General features: G+C 23.8%; 2 protein-coding genes across 2 annotated transcripts; both read left to right on the top strand.

Moving 5' to 3' along the window:
• Positions 1-436: 436 nt before the first annotated feature.
• LOC112598065 (protein takeout-like) lies at positions 437-4745 on the top strand. The gene is made up of 6 exons (XM_025344395.1): positions 437-616; positions 3626-3718; positions 3778-3925; positions 3989-4125; positions 4195-4344; positions 4532-4745. The coding sequence occupies exons 1-6, from the start codon at positions 532-534 to the stop codon at positions 4681-4683; spliced, it is 765 nt and encodes a 254-aa protein (XP_025200180.1). The 5' UTR covers positions 437-531; the 3' UTR covers positions 4684-4745.
• An 8053-nt stretch (positions 4746-12798) lies between these two features.
• LOC112598064 (protein takeout-like) lies at positions 12799-20083 on the top strand. The gene is made up of 7 exons (XM_025344394.1): positions 12799-12852; positions 12936-13178; positions 14426-14518; positions 17461-17614; positions 18667-18803; positions 19678-19827; positions 19910-20083. The coding sequence occupies exons 2-7, from the start codon at positions 13079-13081 to the stop codon at positions 20056-20058; spliced, it is 783 nt and encodes a 260-aa protein (XP_025200179.1). The 5' UTR covers positions 12799-12852; positions 12936-13078; the 3' UTR covers positions 20059-20083.
• The last annotated feature ends 459 nt before the right edge of the window (positions 20084-20542 follow it).

Below are 20542 nucleotides of genomic sequence, written 5' to 3'. Positions count from 1 at the left end.
AAGTATGTAAAATCACATACCTTATTAGGTGTATATACCTTGACCCTAGTGTCATGTTCACAATTAGTAATGATTAAGACTTAAAATTACTCGATAGAATATTCGAAACAATCAATGAAATTATCCTTAATGTCACATATAATAGTTTATTTTTGTAAGCCCAGGATTTTTTTATTTTATAATCGCTATTATTTGGTTGCAAATTATGATGATAATAGCAATAATAATAAGAAGAAGAACAATAATGATAATAATAATTTAGCAAGTTACATACAAGGCTAAAAAACTCGTTCACACACGAACGATGTCGGCTGCCTTCCGGTAATCTATGTTTTGGGTAGCTTTGTAAATGAGTGGTAGCAACATGGAGGACAGTGGTAAAGAGGTAGAGGGGACGATGCCTTTGTGAATCCAATAAAATGGACGTACCGCATGCAACTGGTCAATATGTAACTGGCACTGTGTCAAGCATAGCCCTCTTGTTGAGTATTCAGAAATTTTCTTTGACTTCGTTAAGCACACACGCACAATATGACGGCCAATACTATCAAAATTGCATGCTGTCTTGTGTGCGTCGTCGGGATCGCTTTAGCAGCTCCATCCACTGTTAAATTGCGTGAGTATCAAACATAAATCTAATACGAATAACACAAAATCTTAAAAGAAAATCTAAATAATTTTCATATACTATGGTGATTAAGATTTTTGGATAGCTAAAAAAAATTATTTTCAAAATAAAAATGTATTTCGACCTAATAAAAAAATATTTATATTTGCTTATATTTTTCAATAGATAATACTTGAAATTACTTTACTCATAATTTTTTCAATATATTTTAAGACTATAATTTTTTTAAACTTTAAACTTATTAAAATATTTTTCAATGATACATTTATGCGTTATACTTGGACAGAAATAAATCACAACATTTTATTTATTACATTTCTTTCTACAATGACACCAATATGCAATTACAGATTTCACGTGTGTGCAACAGTAATTACTAACAATTTATAAACATATAGAAATAGTGAAATTAAAGCTGTTAAATTACATTTTAGAATATATAAAGTTTAAATAATAGTAATTATAATAATAGTTACTACAAAATATAGAAGTGTTTGATTGAGTAATAATTACAAAATATTTTTTCGAAAGGGCTATATAATGTTCAAGATCGTTTACATTTTTCCAGCTATAAAATCTAAATCGTAGGACAACTCTTTTGGAATTAAACGAACTGTAGTTTTATACACGCACATAAATTGCGCAAAATATAATCTTGTTCACTACACTCACATGAAATAGTAATTGATTATTATTATTAAACTACTATTAAATTCTTGTCTGAACGCTTGGAATATTTTAAAAATTTTAAAAACAACACGATTAGATAAACTAGAATAAAGCCTAATGAAAGCTATATACCTATATATATTTTTATCCATACTAAAAATATTTATTTGTTTCACTTAAACACTCATTAAATCCACATACACATATTAAATATTTAACTAATGCATAACATAATTAAACGAAATTAAACCCTAAATTAAGAAAATTAAACAAATATTTACAATACTAATATGCGTAGTAGGTTGCATTGTATTTTAATACATGATTAAACCAAAAAAAATTTAATTTGATCATGTTTAAATTTAAATTATCGAAAAATTCCCTACTCATTCAAGATAGGAAAGTATTTTTATGTAGTATCGACGATAGCCGATATTTTGACGTGTTATTACGTGTAATTTTACTTTAGATTTGTCATATACACCTATAAAATGATTCAAGGTTAAATAAAATCAAAAGTTATTCTATTTTTTAAAAACTAATATGATAGAGTTTATAATATTTTTTAAAATTTAAAATAAAAATATTAATTAGATAATTTTTTTACTGTACCTACATATATGAGTATTTATATTTATTTATTAAATGCAAAAACATTAATCGAACAAATAATTTTAATATATTCAGACAAATAATAGATTTTTTTTTTTACAAGAACAATTATCTAAAATTTATTATTTTTTTATGGTCTCAACAAAATACATTATTTCTAGAACTAGCATTTTTATGACTTTTGCATTTTTTTTTTTTAAGTACTATACAGTTCTAAACAAAAACTAAATTTATTTCGTTGTATCACAATTTAGAATGTGTAATTTTTATTTTGCATTTTTTTGCATTTTATTGCATTTTTAAGGCTGTTTTTACAAATATTACATTAATTTTGTGTATTTAAACTCATTTATATTTATTTTAAGCTTTTTTTAATAGGTGTTGTATAAGTAATTCCAATTACCTACTCCAATTCCATTGATATTGAAAAAGTAATATAATTAATTGTCAACTCAAATATAAATATATTTGTTTACTTCTTAAAACAAATTTTTATCTATTTTATATTATATAAAAATGAATAAGTAATAATTAATAATTAACAATAATTATTATTTTTAAATTAAATTTTTTTTACTCATCTAAGTATATTTTTTAAGTTCATTTTTCAGAGTTTCTAGCACATTTCGCGTTTATTTTTTTAGTGCATTTTTGTGTATTTTTAGGTCATTAAAATCTAAGCTCTAATTATAACAAACTAAAAGAAATATTGTCGTTACATTGTTTGTTAAAATTAAACCTTAAGTTTATTTTATTTAATTTTGTTATCGTGCTCGTTTAATCATTAGTTTTATCATAATATTATACTATAAACTATTAAAAAAATCAATATATTATACTTTTTTAAATATTCTTATTTATTTCTATTTTATTTCCGCAACTTAAGATAGTATTACAAGGTTACTAATATTTAGATATTTTTGAGTCTTGACATACATTTATATGAGACGTTCAGCCCCCTTAATTTTGGTGTATTGCTTCAAGGTCTCCAGGTCAAAGTCTTTACAGTTAAATACTAGAAATATAATTCGATATCTTAAAAATATATTATTACATTTTTAAGATTACATATTCACCCACCAAAAATGAATATAAATAAATACTTCTTCGTAAAATTATAGAAAAAAAAACATTGAAATTTTTTTTTTAAATGACATAATTGAAGTAATTTTTTTATCCAATGTATATCTATTTTGTGATAGCCTCCAAATGATACCAATATAAGTATATTCAAGTATGCAATCCATTTAACATGATATGTTCATTAAAAATTGAATTCATTAAATTTAAATACTTACACAATGTTGTATTTTATTTTTATTTTTAATCAATTAATAATTAATATTGTATGATATTAAGTTGTTGTTTTTGTATATAAACAAACTTTTTCTTTTCAAATAATATAATAGTCTACAATTTTACTTAAACTACTCAAAAAAAAAAATATATATATATATATATAAATTTACATTTATATTTAAATTAAGTCCCTATACATAACCATTATAAATATATATATATATCTACAATATAATCAACATTGTAATTAAGTGTAACCTATTTTTAGTTAAAAATAGTATATTCAAACATAGCAAAATTAGGTACGATGTAAAATATATTTTTTTTAGTACGACTTCATGCTTTTATATACAATACATATCAATATTATTTTATATGTGTATGAAAATTAACTAAATATTTTAATTTATATTTTAGCAAAAGACTTTGTGCAGTGTAAAAGAAGCGACCCAAAGTTAAACGAATGTATAAAGAATGCTCTGAAAAAAGCCATCCCACATTTAGTTAAAGGTACATATTTGTATTTTATGTTTTGCCCCTAAGTACTTTTATTTATTTATACATTTTAGGTGTTCCTATTTTTGGATTGTACCCAATTGATCCACTTCGTATAACGGCATTGGGAATAGACCAAGGTACTGGACCTGTTAGCATCAAGCTCAACTTTAGGGATTTAGACATATCCAACATTGGAACCGTAAAAATTAATGAAATCTTGTAAGTATAAGTAACTATTTTTTTCATATAAATCAATACAATGAATGGTTTCTGTGATTTCAGGGCTGATCTAAATAACAATAATATTGCATTGGATGTACATTTTGAAAAACCTATTACGCTCGATGGAAATTACGACATTAAAGGCAAAATTATCATTCTACCAATCACCGGTGATGGTATTTGCAAGATTAGCCTTGGTATGCATACATATTTTTTATTTTTTATTCTTAAAATTTAAATCCTTAATTTTGACCTTTATTTTATAGATAATCTCAAAGCCAAGATAAACGTGTATTTAAACCCTGTAGTAAGAAACGGTATCACCTACGTAGATGTAAAGGATATAAAATTAACGTTTACTACCACCAAAATGCATATTAAATTGGATAATTTGTTTAAAGGAGATAAAGCTCTTGGTTAGTGAATTTTTTTAACATAAATTTCTGTGTATTCACAGTAATTTTTTTTAAATACAATATATACATTTGACATATTACATATTTTAATGTTGTATTTTCAATGTGTTAAAATGTTTAATTCAATATAATCAATGAACTGTATTTAATTTAGGACGTGAATATAATAAAAAAAATTATGTTATAGGAAACAATATGAACACGTTCCTCAATGAAAATTGGAAAGATATATTAGCTGAATTACAAACCAATTTTGAGAGCGCCTTGGCTGCCGCATTCTCTGGAGTTGCACAACAATTCTTTTCTAGAGTACCTTATAACCAAGTTTTTATTGAATAGACCATTAAGATTCTTTATTGTATTTTTAAACGTGTATTATTAATTTATTATATTTATATATACATATAGGTATATAATATAATTTATATACATTATTATTATTTTTTTTTTTTTACCTACTTTTAGTGTTAAACAAATAAACGTGTGTTAACTCGTTTTTGTAATCATTTGTCTTATTTTATTTTAACCACAAATTGATATATTTCAACTACATTAAATATCATGAAAAAAAAACAAATATTGCTTTTTATATAAAGTTTTAAAAACAAAGTATGATAATAATAATTAAATATCGCAAGTATTAATAAGAACGTCGAAATATTATAAACACGTATGTACACCATTGGTAAAACTAGAAACCACCTAATCCGTATTATTTTGATATGAAATAAATCAAGTATACTTACCATTAACTATCCAAATATACCAAAATAATAATCAAATATTTATGTATAGTACATGTATACATGTTTACCTATTAAAGTAAGTAATACTTAACAGTCAATACCCATCTAAATATTATTTAAGCCGTGGGGCTTAAATTTGATTGAATATTTATTAATTTATTTATATATTTTAATTTTATTAAATACGGATATGGCCTAAATTACAATAAATATTTATAAATAGTATAGGTTTAGTAGAAATGAAACGAAACTAGGTAATAAAGTGTGGGTGTTAGCTAGACACTTTAATCTATCAATTTAATTATTCTGACTGTAGCTATTAATAGAACATTTAGAAACAGAAAATGGGACAAAAGAATGGGTTACACATGAAATGAATCGAAATTTTATAAGGAAAAGGAGCGTTAGCAGTTAGCAGAACCATCAATAAAATTTTTAAGGAGCTTTATATTGCTGTTTATTCATCTACCAACCAGATATAACAGACCTCACTAGCTCATGGAGAACTATAGAATAGTCATAAAATGAATAGGGAATATCTAATACATAACTGATATAGAAGAGAAAACACATATAGACTCGCTCTATGGTAGCAAAATCTGAAGCTGTGTAGGGGTCTCACAGGACTGATTCGTACACAAGCAGGAGCCAAACTAACGAAAGGTAAACTTGAAATCGAACAATATTCGTGAAAATAATAGTGATTACTCAAAAATTAACCATGACAATTTAATTTATTAATTTGTAAACGCTATATTCGTGGTTTAAAATATTAAAACTGTATATTATTTTAAGCAGTGGCCATATTAGCTAAAATAATCATATTGTGTTAAATTTATATTCAATTTTGTGAAATATAGGCATAATAATTATACAGTATACTAGTAATAGATACACATATTATATACTTATAATATATTTCTTAACAAAGAATTCATCTTACTAGAACTATAAACGGAGTCTAAATTAAAATTATATATCTATATATTTCAAATTTCAGTGTTTAAAAATAAAAGTAATGAATTTAATTTTGCTGAATATATTACTTCTTTAAGATAAATATATAAAATTATAATTTATCATATTTATATATTTTCAAGTTTTTCATGTTTACCTATAACAAAACCTAGTAGGTAATTGACATTTTTTTCAACAATGAGTACATATATTTTGAGATTTTTTCATTCCATATATATTATTGTGATAAGCTAGACCGATAAGAATCTATTTTTACTATTTTATGATATTTAAACTTGTCAAAAATTTACTATATTAGTTATAATAGATGTATAGCACGTGTTTTTGTCATTTTCGTTTTTCATTTATACGTAATAAAACAAATATGAAAACGGTTAAAAACTTGAACACTTGTCATAAATATTTTATGTGTTATAGCTGAAAATGTTACGAATTATTTGGTTAGATTGCCTACTTGTGATGAATCTCGTATTTGTCATTTTAATCCTGAATTTAAATGCATTAATTTCCGTAGGTGAAATGTTTAGCACTGTGGAGCTAGATGAATTGGGTCCGCGATAATTTGGGTTCGTTTTGAAAACGGTAAGTTGAGTCCCGGGTATAAAATGGTAGTAGGTAAGTTGGGTCCCGGCTATAAAAAGGTAATAGGTAAGTTGGGTCCCGACTCCCGGCTATAAATCATTGGCGCAATTAGGCCTAAAATATTTAAAACTTTAATATTTCATATTTATATAATTTACTTTTAAATAATTGTTACAATAATACGTCATATTGCATACAGTGTGGTACACCGTCTGGACACCAATTAATTCTACGCATGATGTTAATGTGTGTATAAACAGGTATATTGTAAAATTTGACGTACTTTATTATTTAGCTTATTAACATTTTTAATATTATTTATACCATATACTGTAAAATTTGACATACTTTATTATTTAGCTTATTAATATTTTTAATATTATTTATACCACATATTGTAAAATTTTACGTACTATATTATTTAGCGTATTAACATTTTTTTCCCGGTACACAATTTTTTAATCATTTATACCATATATTATTTATTGAGAACATAATATTATAAAAACCACATACATTTTAATTTATATATTTTTTTCCGGGACTCAACTTACCTACAACCTTTTTTTTGGGGACTCAACTTACATACAACCTTTTTTTTTTCGGGACCCAATTTACCAAAAAAAGTCATTTGAGACCCAATTTACCAATCCCGAGCACTGTATATGATCAGTATAGGATTTAAATTTTAGGTACCTATCTACGTAATTTTACATTTTTTCTTTAGTCTAATAATAAACTGTATTATTTTAGTTTCATAATTATTTATTACAGAATAAATTATAAAGGCTGATAGATGATTGATCGAATAACTTGTACAACACGTAGCTATACATGAATTATAATAATTTATTATGCTTAAACATTTATTTGATGAGCACATTGTTTCAATTATATTAACATAATCACAAAGAATCATTTCTTATAGGTTATTTTGCGAAGTCTCATCAGCCACCTAAACTTTACTTAATCCATACTAAGGCATACAGTGTATGACTATAACTTGTAATGAATTAGCATGTATTTTTAGTAATAATTAATATACATTTAACTGTAATAATATTTTTTTATTAATTAGTTAAACAATAAAGGGATTCATTAATAAAATAAATAGATTATAATTATTACACACAAGCCATGATAAAAAACAAAATTAAGGTTATATGTTTTTTAAATGCCTAGATGAGTTTTAATGTCGGAATTAATACAGTCATTATACAATATATACACAAAGCGTGTAATAAACCAAACTTCTACTTACTTTAATAGTTTAATTATTCAATGACCAAATGATTAATCGTATAAAAAGGAAAGAATATTATTAAAACCATTAAATATAAACGAAAAAACTAAATATCTAGATAAATTTAACTTCCTTGTTCTTGTACCTAAACTACAGTTAGTAAATTAAGTCATAAATGTAGATAAGAAAATATTATAAAAGCATTTTAATGTAATATATTATATATTCACAACATAAATAAACAAAATATTTTCCTTATTTTTTCTTACTCATAGATCATTACATATATAAATACTTACTAGCTGTTTCTAACTCCAATGTTATAATTGTATTGTCTTTCTTTGTATAGATTATATAAATAGGTATATTTTTTTTCACCAAAACTAAAACTAATTAAAAAAATTTTAACCATTTAACTATATTATTTGTGATGAAAATCTTAACGCACAAACTTTAAAGTTATTGACAATTTGTCATGAGAAATATTAAAAAATAAAAAGTACACTACAAAATATATTGAAATTGTGTGAAAATTATTTGATCAATATCTTAGTTAAAAAATAATTTAAAGATTATCAAAATCTAAAATATAGACAAATATAAGAAGAAATAATTAAGCCCTGATATTTAAATAAAAATTTTTATTCGATCATAGATTAATGTGTTATAAGCGTAAATTTGGCATATTTGCACTGAGATAACATAACTACTAAAATTACTAACCTACCTTTACAATTATTTCAATGAATTAATGATTAAAAGTATACTGTAGGTAATCTGAAAAATAATAATACTTTTTTACTTTTATTTAGTAAATATATCGTTTAAGAAATAAAAGTCACATTATCACTGAAAATATACAGTCACTATTAAACAAAATAAAGTGCTAGGTGAAAAAATGGAAAATTATTCTAAACCCCTCAAAAGAACTATAGGTAGTACTATTCACACTTTGTCGTCTCAAAACTCCACCTACTCTAGTATTTAATGGTGATAGCATATCCTGGCATCTCTAACTATTAAATATCTAGGAGTTATCTTGGATAAAAAAATTTACTTGAAACCTGTACATTTCTTCGAAACTTCAACAAGGTTACCAACAACTTAAAATTCTGTACCCCTTAACTAACCATCAAACAGCCTTAAGCTAGAATTACTTCCTGCTTCTTTTCAAACAAATTCTAAGATCATTAGTACTCATGTTGCCTCCATCTGGGGAAACTGTGCCAAAATCCACATAAATAAAACCAATGCTTTCAATCCAAGATAATTCATACAATATCCAAATTACCTTGATTCATCAGAAATTAAGCACTTCACACTGACTTCAAACTCCCAACAATTAAAAACTATATACAAAATCTCACAATAAACTTCTTTGGACAACTAAACAATGTAAAAAGTGTGAAATACTTCAAACTCAATAATGAGCTTTCCTTCCGGCGGCTCAAGCGCAGGTAATTACCTGTTTCTGCCATAGCTTTTTTCTGCTAAAAGACGTTTCCACCTAAAAAACTTTGGAAACCAATGGTTTTAATTTTTAAGTTAAACATATTATAATAAGTATAAAATATAGTAATGTACTATGTTAGCAATGATATTTGTAAATAATTGTAAAGATCATAGGTACAACAATAATATTCGATTTTTTTTTTTTATAATCATCATTCATCTATAACGAAAGGAAACTTAAACTGTATCATAGCTTATTTATAATTCACATATAATAATTACCTATATGAAAAATGATAAATTCTTTTATTTTAATTCAGTATCTGTTTTGTTCATCAAACAGTTGATACAACAGACTTTTTTGTAAGCAAAAAAGGTAAAAAAATGTTGATGTTTGATGGTTTGAAATATTTTTTTGGTTATATGTCAAAAACAAAAATAATTCGGTGAAGATGTTTCATGAAAAAGTGTACGGCCTATATTTTGAAAAAAAAATGTAATACTTTAAACAAAAGGTACATTTGTACATGGTTCCTAAACAATAATTAGGAGTAACGTCTTTTCACCAAAATAAATTTTGGTGGAAACGAAAACCATACCTTTTTTGTTTTGGCGGAAAAGGGCTATGCGTAAATCAGGTAACCGGTTTTATGGTGGAAACGGGATATGCTCCAAGCGTAGACATCATCATGATGCCCTATTTCAACACATATAATTAATTTTTATTTATTCTATTCTATTGTACCATTATATATTTATCAATTTAAATCCTTGTAATTTGTTGTAAATAATCAGGTATGCATTATCAATTGTTAAAATGTTAAAAATGTTAATTAACATTATCAATAAGTTAGATGACCTTGTTAAAAACATTTAATAATAAAACTGATAAAAAAAATAAATAAAAAAAATTAAAGGACATACTATATTAGTTAAACAATAACTTAAAACAACTTTTTATGAGCATCTGAAATTTAAATTTTGATGAATTTGAATATTCATGATTAAAACAACTTGTTCTCATAATTTATCAAATGGTTTTAGTTATTTTATTGCAATTCAAAAAACACATATTAATCATATAAACAACTCAAATTCTGTTTTTTTTTTTTTAATTAACATGTTATTTACCCTATTAAAATTTAGACTCAAGCTGCTATTTATACCTTAATACTAATTTTTAAATTTTTAAGTATTGATAAAATTGTTGAAGCTCAATCAAAAAGCTTATTAGTTATTTTTTGTAAATTTAAAATATTTAAAATATATTGGAAATATTTTTTTAATTAGTGTTTAAATTTCAAATTTTTATAAAAATTTTCAAAAATTACTAAAATTTGCTACCATTTTTGTACCTATAAATGTATAAAATTTTTAATTTTTTAGCTGAAGCTTAAAAACTGAATATAAGATTTTTCATACTGAAACCAAAAAATATAAAAAATTAAAACTCATTTTTATTATACACATTTGACGTGTAAATTTGAACAAAATTAGATATTTAAATAAAATAATAATAATTTTAGTTACTTTTTTTTAATTCAAAAATACATTGTATTCTTGAATCGTAAGAACTTGAAACTTTTACATATATACAATGAAATTTTCAAAACGTTTAGATTATTTTTAAACAAATATAGTATAAGCTATTTATACTAAAAACTATTCATAAGTCATAACTATTCTATAATAAGTCTGTAATAACTCAAAATTTAATAAAAATAAAAATATTTGATATAAATACAATTATATAATAGTATATTATACTACTATAATAAATAATTATTTGATAAATACAAAAAACTTTTCGAAAAACTAATTCAACCTATCGTAATATACTACTACAATTAAACAATAAAAAATATTATTAATTGGCAGATCATCATCACTCATATACTTTTTTAACATACGACAACACCTACTGTATAGGCTACTGGTTACCTACTTTCCCCTTTTTTAATTTCAATATTTTTATTTGAATTTAATGATCATATATTTTATTTTATATTTTTATTTTTAATAGGATAATGATAGACATGTGCTAACATTGCATATTATATAACAGTGATAGTAAATACATTTAGTAAAAGTCTCATGATGGAGAGATACATTTCAATTCGACCAGGGTCAATTATACAAGGCACAGTAGTACGACTAATCATTTTTTTTTTTTTAATCTTAAAATATTTAAGTTATTTTTGTAAATAACGGTAAAAAAATGTGGCTATAACTCATGTAAATTATATTAAATAAAACTGCATTCAAATATTCGCGTTACGTCATAAACAAGGGTTACCAGACATTCCAATTAACTAACGCATTATATATTGTATACCTAATAACCTAATATGAATTATATTTTATAGTAATGTATTAAAGTATAATATATTATTTTCAGTAGTATTGTTTGAAATGAAATAATAATCTTTATTTAAATTAATAATAAAAATATAAACAAAATATTAAAAATATGTATATAATTAAAAAATGCAGGAACTAATGTATTTAATTAGTATTGTGAATTTTATGTTCAGTAATATATTATGTAAATATATTTATTTTAGACAATGAAATATGTACTTTGTATACTTTACTCGAGCCATGCATAGGTAGTTTGTTCAATATAAATGGGTAAAATAGGGTATATAATTATCATATGCATATTTTTATAATGAACAAATATTTAAATGAACGAATATTTGCAAATTTTTAATTAAATGTATTTACTAAAAATATATATTATACGTATTTATTAATATTTTACTTGTATTTGTACAGTGTAATTGAATACCTTTTAAGTGTTAAAACATTAAAATATAAAACTTTAAAAAAAAAATGAAAATTTTAATAAAACCAAGTACATATAAACAGTTTAGTTTTAGATCATTTTAAATTGTTCTAATGCACTTAATGATAAAAGTTAATTGAAAAGACTACTTATAGCTAATGTTAAAGTATGAAGTATTTAATTACAACACTCATTTTATGAATTTACCTCCTACAATAAACTCTTAATACCTGTAGTTCACTTGGCGTACAATTATTTTCACTGAATACTATTATTGCAAATACTGAAAACCATTAAATTTTCTAATAGTATACGTCATATGCATGTTGTTGAAAGACGCGAATTATACGACAATTTATCAAATGAGAATATAAGAAAAGATATTCGTTTTCTATATAAATAAAGCATTTTCAATAATTGTACATAGCCACGATAGTCGTATGGCACAAACGAAACCACGTTATGTTAACATAATAGTATGATGATATTAAGAGTATGATTAATTATTTTTCGTTCAAATGTCCGTCTTCCTGGACATATATTATTTTTATTTATCCAATTTCAGAAGTCACCCAGCCGAATTGAAATAATAATCATCATTATACCAGAACCGGACTGTCGGATTTCGTACCCGTGACAATGAAACACAATACTTTTTTGTAACTCATAAGGTCAAGACGTGCACGCCGATAATGACAGACACATGCATACGGCTGTTGGTGGGTATATATTATTATTATTATTACCTACTCGAAAAATCGAAAGTATATTCTATTGTACATAATATGTTTATATAAATCAGATCGCTGTCGACGGTTGAGCATCAGTAGATCCAAGTTTGTCGTCGAATTACTCTTTTAAATATAATTTTTAAACTGCGTGAACGAAAACCGCTGCGACGTCGGCCCAACAAACATCTATACGTATATTGTAATATTTACCATCATGACTACGATGAGACGTGATACCACGCTGGTCATTCTGTGCTGTATAGTGTACACGATTTTCAAAACGACATTATCCGCAGCATCCGTTGTAAAATTACGTAAGTTTAAAATACATCCTGAACGTGTCTTTCGTGTAGGCATCATTTGCAAGATACAAAAATGTACATTATTTGCATCTTATATTTTGATGTTCTTCATAATAACTTATGAAAATATTTTGTTATTGAAATTGATAGAATATGCTTTTTTATACAAAAAATAACATTTTCATAGTTTCAAAATAAATAAATTATCACTTTTTGAATATCGATTATTTAGAGCTATAGACAATAAATTTAAAGAAAATTTTAAATACTTTAAAACTATCTTTTGAATTTTTTTTTTTGTTTAATAATAATTTATTGAAAAACAAAATAATAATCTTTTTGCATTTAAAAAAGCTCTATTTGTTTTTATTTGCATTAAATAAAAACTACTAATAATTATTAAAATTTAATTATGTTTTATAGTAATTTTTAAATCTGAAAGTACCTATTTTTCGAGCGGCACTGATCATGGTTAATATTGGTAAATTTTTTTTTGGATTCCACGCAAAATTTTAAAATGAAGCACGCCTTAGTTGTTCATTTACCAAAGTGATTTTCTTTTCTTTTTTTAAATCCCGATTGTGTGCCCGTACAAAATATGTAGAAAAAATATTTTCAATAATTATTAAAAACTAAATACAAATATCCTAATTGTGTCTTATGTATTCTGATATAAATTAAATACAGCTATACGGCACAAATATTTTAGCAACATAAAGTTTTCATGTAAAATTAAGTTAACTAATTTTTTTTTACTTTAGATCTGAGTGTATTTAATTTTTCTTTTAATTTTAAGACTATGCCAAACATACCTTATGGTTAAGACTTTTATATATATATTATTAATTTTTTCCATAAAAAATGTATTTTTAAACTTTAGAAAATTATACTATTAAAAGTTAACTCATGAAAAAAGTTAGACTAATATTTAAAACTTTATATTTATGTAAAATATGAAATACTGTACAATTGTATTTTTATTATCTGTATCTATTTTATTTATACTTTGATACGTTGTTTTGTGTATCAATGACGGTTTAGACGCAATCGAGTATCTCCGGCTGCAGCTATACCTTACCTAGCTACTATACCTAAATATAGGAGTAGTACTACACCTACCCTTAGCCCTTCATCTATAATATTCCTATATAATATATATAACATATATATTATTTTGTTTTAAGACAACATTGTAATTTAATTTGTCTAGAACATATTTTATATTTTATATGACCACCGATGATTGTTATTGTTTTCAGCCAAGGGATTCATAACGTGCAAAAAAGATGACCCCGGCGTCAACACGTGCATTCAACAAGCCCTGCAATCAGCGGTGCCACATTTAGTCAAAGGTAAGCCAAAGTCACTACCTACAATTCTTACTTAGTATTTACACATACGATATATAATAATAGATTATTATGAAAACATTATTTAAATTTTTTACTACGATATAGTAAATTTTATGAAAACAACAATATAATATTCTTTTATATCTAAGCCATGCGATTTTATTCGATCAGACAACTAAAATTAAACGCACAAAAAATGATGTAAGATGTTTGCACAAAGCAATAAGTTCTGTTTTATACGTAATATTGGCTGTTACAAATTGAACACATCATTACATATTTTTGTATATTAGCAGTTTTTTATACGTTAGTACCTAGTTGTTTGGAATGCACCAGTTTATTTAAGAGACATAACTATTTAATTTCAAAACGTTATGTATAGATATAAAATATATAAAAATATCTATAAATACATAATTTATAGCATATTTAGTAATTCCAAGCAAAAAAGAAGCACTGAACTAACTATCGCAATGCATTAAAATATAATTTATCATAAACATGAACTCTAATAAAGTGTTATATTATAATCTTGTATTCTACAACTACTTATGTAATTAATAATTATATTATTAAATAGGTAAAATATTATCTTAATTTATAAATATTGTACAAAATTATACTTGCTTTTCAATTATAAATTAAAATTTAAAAAAAATATGTTTTGAAAAAATGGTCAAAGACTTAAAACAATTAATATTTATTAATAATTATTAAATGTTAAATATCCGACCAAGTCATTATTTATTACGTACTATTATACAAAAAAAATAAGTAAATAAATTTGTAACTATTATTAAGTATATAAAATTAATAAAATACAAAATGATGTGAATGATTAATATAAAATTATAGGAAAAAATAAATACTACACAATTAACATACTACTAATCTTTTAAGTCAATACATTTAATATGCATGTACCTTTATATTTAATTAAATTTTTATGTATACTAAAAAAATTCATGAAACTTAGCTATTTTTCAAACATAAATCTAAAATATTATCAGTGTAGTTATATTTTTACCATGTTCTCTATACGTCCTTAAAAAATTACCTTGCGTTATAGAATTCGCTCAGCATAATAATGCAAAAAAATTGTCAATAACTTGCGTCAACATTAGTCATTGTTTGACCATAGAATTGGAATATATTCAACACATTTTTTAAGCATAATTCAAAATGCGGTTTAAGGTAAACAGATTGATAACAATTTAAATTCCATACAGATTCCGAATGTTCAATTATAATAAGCCTAAATTATGATTATTTTTTTATAATTCTCGACAATCTGAGAACATTAAGATTCTTATCAAAGAAACGTTTTTTTATAAGCCCTTGAACCTAGACTCTTGGCCGTACTGATAGCAATCAATATGACATTTTTTATAGCCTTGAACGCCGAAAGACTTAATATGGGTACGTGATGACATTAACATGGTGCCCATTAACGTAATGTGGACAGAATAACTTTATCACTAAAATCGGCCCTTCTACCCACCTTCAACCGAAAATTTGCAACGTGAGCTAGCTACGGGTTAAAATACACATGGTAATAAACTAATAAATTACAAAGATGTTTATGTTTTAAACTTAACCATGAATAAAGATTTCCAGTGATGTTCATGTTATTGCTAAGTTCTAATAATGACATGTAACTCTAGTGAAAACTCAAATATTGTGACCATAAACACTATAAAAAATGTTGTTTAAATTTATATAATTTATTAAATTATGATGAGAATAATATTTAAATATCCTTAAAACCTAAATTATAATCAAACCACATATTTGACTCACCGAACAATTTACCTATAGGTACTCGTTAATAATAGACAATAGTGGTAATCATGTATTTCCGCTTGGATGGTTCAGCATAACAAGTATACAACATATCGATATAATAACAATATACATATCATAGTGCTTTTAATACAGAATACTAATTTCAATTGAAATTTCCAAACCATTTTGTTATGCCTAAATACATTTTGACGGCTAAATTCTGATCATATATCATCATAATAGAATCTCAATACGAATCAATCAAATTATTTATGATATAATTTGTAACAAATGTACATCTACAAACTTCTCCCTCTAAACATTTTTATGATTTTACTTTCATAATAACTAAAACTTAGTACTTAGGTGATTAGAGCTATAAATATATTGTTATACAGTTGGAAAATAAAGATAAACGTATACATTGTAGTACGAACATATAATTTATTCACGAATTAATGAAAGGACGTACAATACGTCTAATAATAAAGAATTTAAAACATAAATATACTATATATAATAGTAAAATATAATTTATTATAATTATTATTATTATACATATAAGAAAACAATTATAAATTATTACATCTAAAAATTTGTTTTAAGAGTAGTTAAGTTAAAACCACATTTTAATAAGAATTCTTGAGTATTACTGTAATGTTAATAGTTATTGTTTACGTATAGAAAAAATAATTATACATTTGCAGAAAATCAGAAACCACATCTTAAAAGTATTAAATTGATGAAATATCTAATTTATAGATACGTTTCATAAAACCTTAAAGGTAATTAATATTCTTTTATCAGAATTTAATAAATCTAAAATCCTTTAAAAGTTTTAGTTAAATATATGTAAATAATATATCAAAAATTATTGAAATTTATGTTGTTTATTAACTATTATGTAAAATACTTTTAAATGAACATTGAAACTAGAAAACTCATCAAATAAGCTTGTGAAATAAATTTGTTAATAATCTTATAGATTTTACAAACCAAAAATAAAACAACACAATTCAAAAGCTGCAAACTATAAATTTATGATACTGAAATATTTGAATTACAAAAAAATGTCGAGCCCACCAGATAAAATATAAATTTCAAACAAATATTATATAATAAGCAATCAAAGGTAAAATGGTTTTTATATTTTCTAGGAGTACCGAGTTTGGGACTAATACCAATTGATCCTTTAATAATATCGCATATGGATATAAACCAAGGTACATCTAATGGTCCTTTAGACATCAAACTAAGCTTCAAGGATCTTTATATACATAATATTGGTTCTATTAAGTTAACATCAATGAAGTAAGTTATACAAACTTTCATAAATATATTCTTTACCTAAAACGTTTAGATTCTGATAAAAACAATGAATTTTTTATTTGTGTGTCACCTTTAGGAACAGTAAACAATTTTCAATTTTTTTATATTGAAAATGATTTTTGGTAACAAGTAATTAGTTAATAGTTGGTACTTGGTATTTTTGATAGTGGAATTAGCAAAACCAATTTTCAACAATTTCGAATTTTGTTATCTCATTATAATTCAAAAATTACTAACTAATAACTTTAAATGCATTTAATATACATTATATAATTTTTAAAATATAATGGTTCTGTTTGTTCTATTTATAGGCAGTTTTTTTAATTTTTTTCAATTTATAAATAAATTTACACGATTTTGATTTTTTATTACAATAAGGTATCAAATTTTTGTTAAGTTTACAAAATTCCTCATGAATTGTTCTTACAAAAAAATATAATTTCGAAAATACAAAATTAGTGTCTTTTTTTATAGACATTTCAAGTTCAAATATTGATAAAAATAAACATAAAATAACAATCGAAAAATATTATTTAAAAATAATTTTAACTTTTTGTTACTTTTTATATTCTTATTTACGATTTTAAACAGCATTTTCAAAATATTTAGATTAATTTCAAGTTATACACAGTAACCCTATTCACGCTATTCTACAATACATCAGTATTGATTTATAGGTGCTTTAATAACAGGCTATAATACTATAACATGAAATAATATTATATTAATTATTTTATAATAAATGATATAATTAAATTTGTTGTTACAAAAAATAAGTACAACCTACTGTATTACCAATATAGCAATTTAATAAATATGTAATAAAATATACTAAAAATTTTGTCTGATGACCATCTTCGTTTAGAATCGTATTTTGTAAATAATAATTAATTATTTAACTCAAATTTAATTACACACTTTATTACAATGACCTACTCAATGATGAAATCAAACTCCCTATTATTTGTTTTCTTTTTAGTGGAATAATAAAACTAATAGTAATAGCATATGAATGTATTTTTGTGTATTTACAGATCAAGTATAACTAATTATACATTTAATCTCAAAGCCGATTTTGATGAACCACTTGTACTCGAAGGCATGTATAATATACAAGGAAAAATTATCATTCTACCAATAATAGGTGAAGGAAGAAGTAATTTAACCTTAGGTATGTTCATGGATTATAGTTATAATTATAAGTTATCACTTATCATCAAACAACTTTGGGTAAATTTACGCTGTAACACGATTACGCTCCTGTTACCTTTCAACGTGAACAAAACGCAACGCAATTGTGTTCCATAAAATATAGGTGTTGGTCCTTTTAACAATTTTACTTCCCATTTTTACAGACTTAAGACTAATAAAAAAAATAATTTTTTGGGTTTGTAACAAAAAAAAATTCATATTATGTTATTAGTAACTCAATACAGTATTTCAGAATATTAATAAACAGGGGCGTATTTAGGTGGGGGCGAAACGGGGCAATCGCCCCCGGGCGTCAAATTGTAAAGGGGGCGCTGCGCTAAAAAAATATAATCAAGAAAAAATAAGATATTATTGGGCTAAGCTTTTTTTATCTAATAACTTTTTTTTTTTTTTTTAGATAAACCATCGATGTGTAAAAATAATAATTTAAAAAAATAATTTTTTAGGGGAAAAAAAGAACGCCTATATATTTTTGCACCTAGGTCACTAAAATCGTAAATACGTCTCTGTTAATATATAAAAAACTTCATTGACCTATATACGTGCTTTAAATTAAATGTTCAGTTATTTTATGATATCTTATAAAATATCGATATTTAAATGTTATATCTTTATTTTATACATATACTGGGAAAACACAGATGTTTATTTTACCACACATCAATATTTTTTAATAGTGTATAGGAAAATCATTAAAAAGATAACACCCATATTTCATTATTTTTATGAAATACAAGCGCGTTATGGTTTTTGCCGATAAAAAATTAAAAAGGGTACAATCATATTACAACTATAAATTTACTAAAATTTAATTAATTCATTTTAAATTTCAGCTGGGTTGAAAGTATCAATTAACACAATTGGTAAACCAGTTACAAGAAGAGGTGATGAATATATGGAAATAGAATCTATGGAATTAAAATTTAGTACATCAAGACTTTATATACAGCTAGAAAATTTATTTAATGGAGATCAAGTATTAGGTTAATAATACATTTTATTTTTAATATGTTTAGTGAATTGAATAATTAAATTGTCATTTATCTATAAAATAATCATGTTTAGGAAATAACATGAATATGTTCATGAATCAAAATTGGAGAGACATTTTAAAAGACCTTCAACCTGCATTTGAATCAGCTTTAGGAATGGCATTTCAGTCAATCACTCGTCAGTTTTTCCACAAAATACCATATAGTAAAATATTCAACTAAATGAAATACTGTTCTATTTTTAAATTATTTTTATATAATTATACTTATATTTATTTATTTATTTTTTAAATTTGTTATGGTTGTTCTATATTTATATAAGTATTATTTCAATACAAATATCTCAATAAATAAGATAAATTGTTAAATAAATAATTTATTTATACCTAATACGGATGTAAAATACTTTAAAAAATATTTATAAGCGTATTTATATGTAAAAATATAAATCGTAAAGCTAATATAAGGTACACAAATAAAATAATTGAATATTTACTTCAGTTATTAAAACAAACGCATCAACATGTTATAAATTTATAATACATTTTATCAAGATAGACTAAAATAATTATAATATTAATTTAGTTGAATTAAAATATTAATTCAGGTTCATTTTATATTTAAAGTAAAAAAAAAAAAAAAATTGCTTACTTTAAATTCTGAGCGGAGCTTTAACTACTTTGGTTTTATATGATGTGTTTTATTA

The sequence above is a fragment of the Melanaphis sacchari genome, unplaced genomic scaffold (assembly GCF_002803265.2).
Source record: "Melanaphis sacchari strain LSU unplaced genomic scaffold, SCAv2.0 Contig44_pilon_pilon, whole genome shotgun sequence".
Taxonomy (NCBI): domain Eukaryota; kingdom Metazoa; phylum Arthropoda; class Insecta; order Hemiptera; family Aphididae; genus Melanaphis; species Melanaphis sacchari.
The sequence above is the reverse complement of the archived record's forward strand: the minus strand, read 5'-3'. Positions and strand labels throughout refer to the sequence as shown.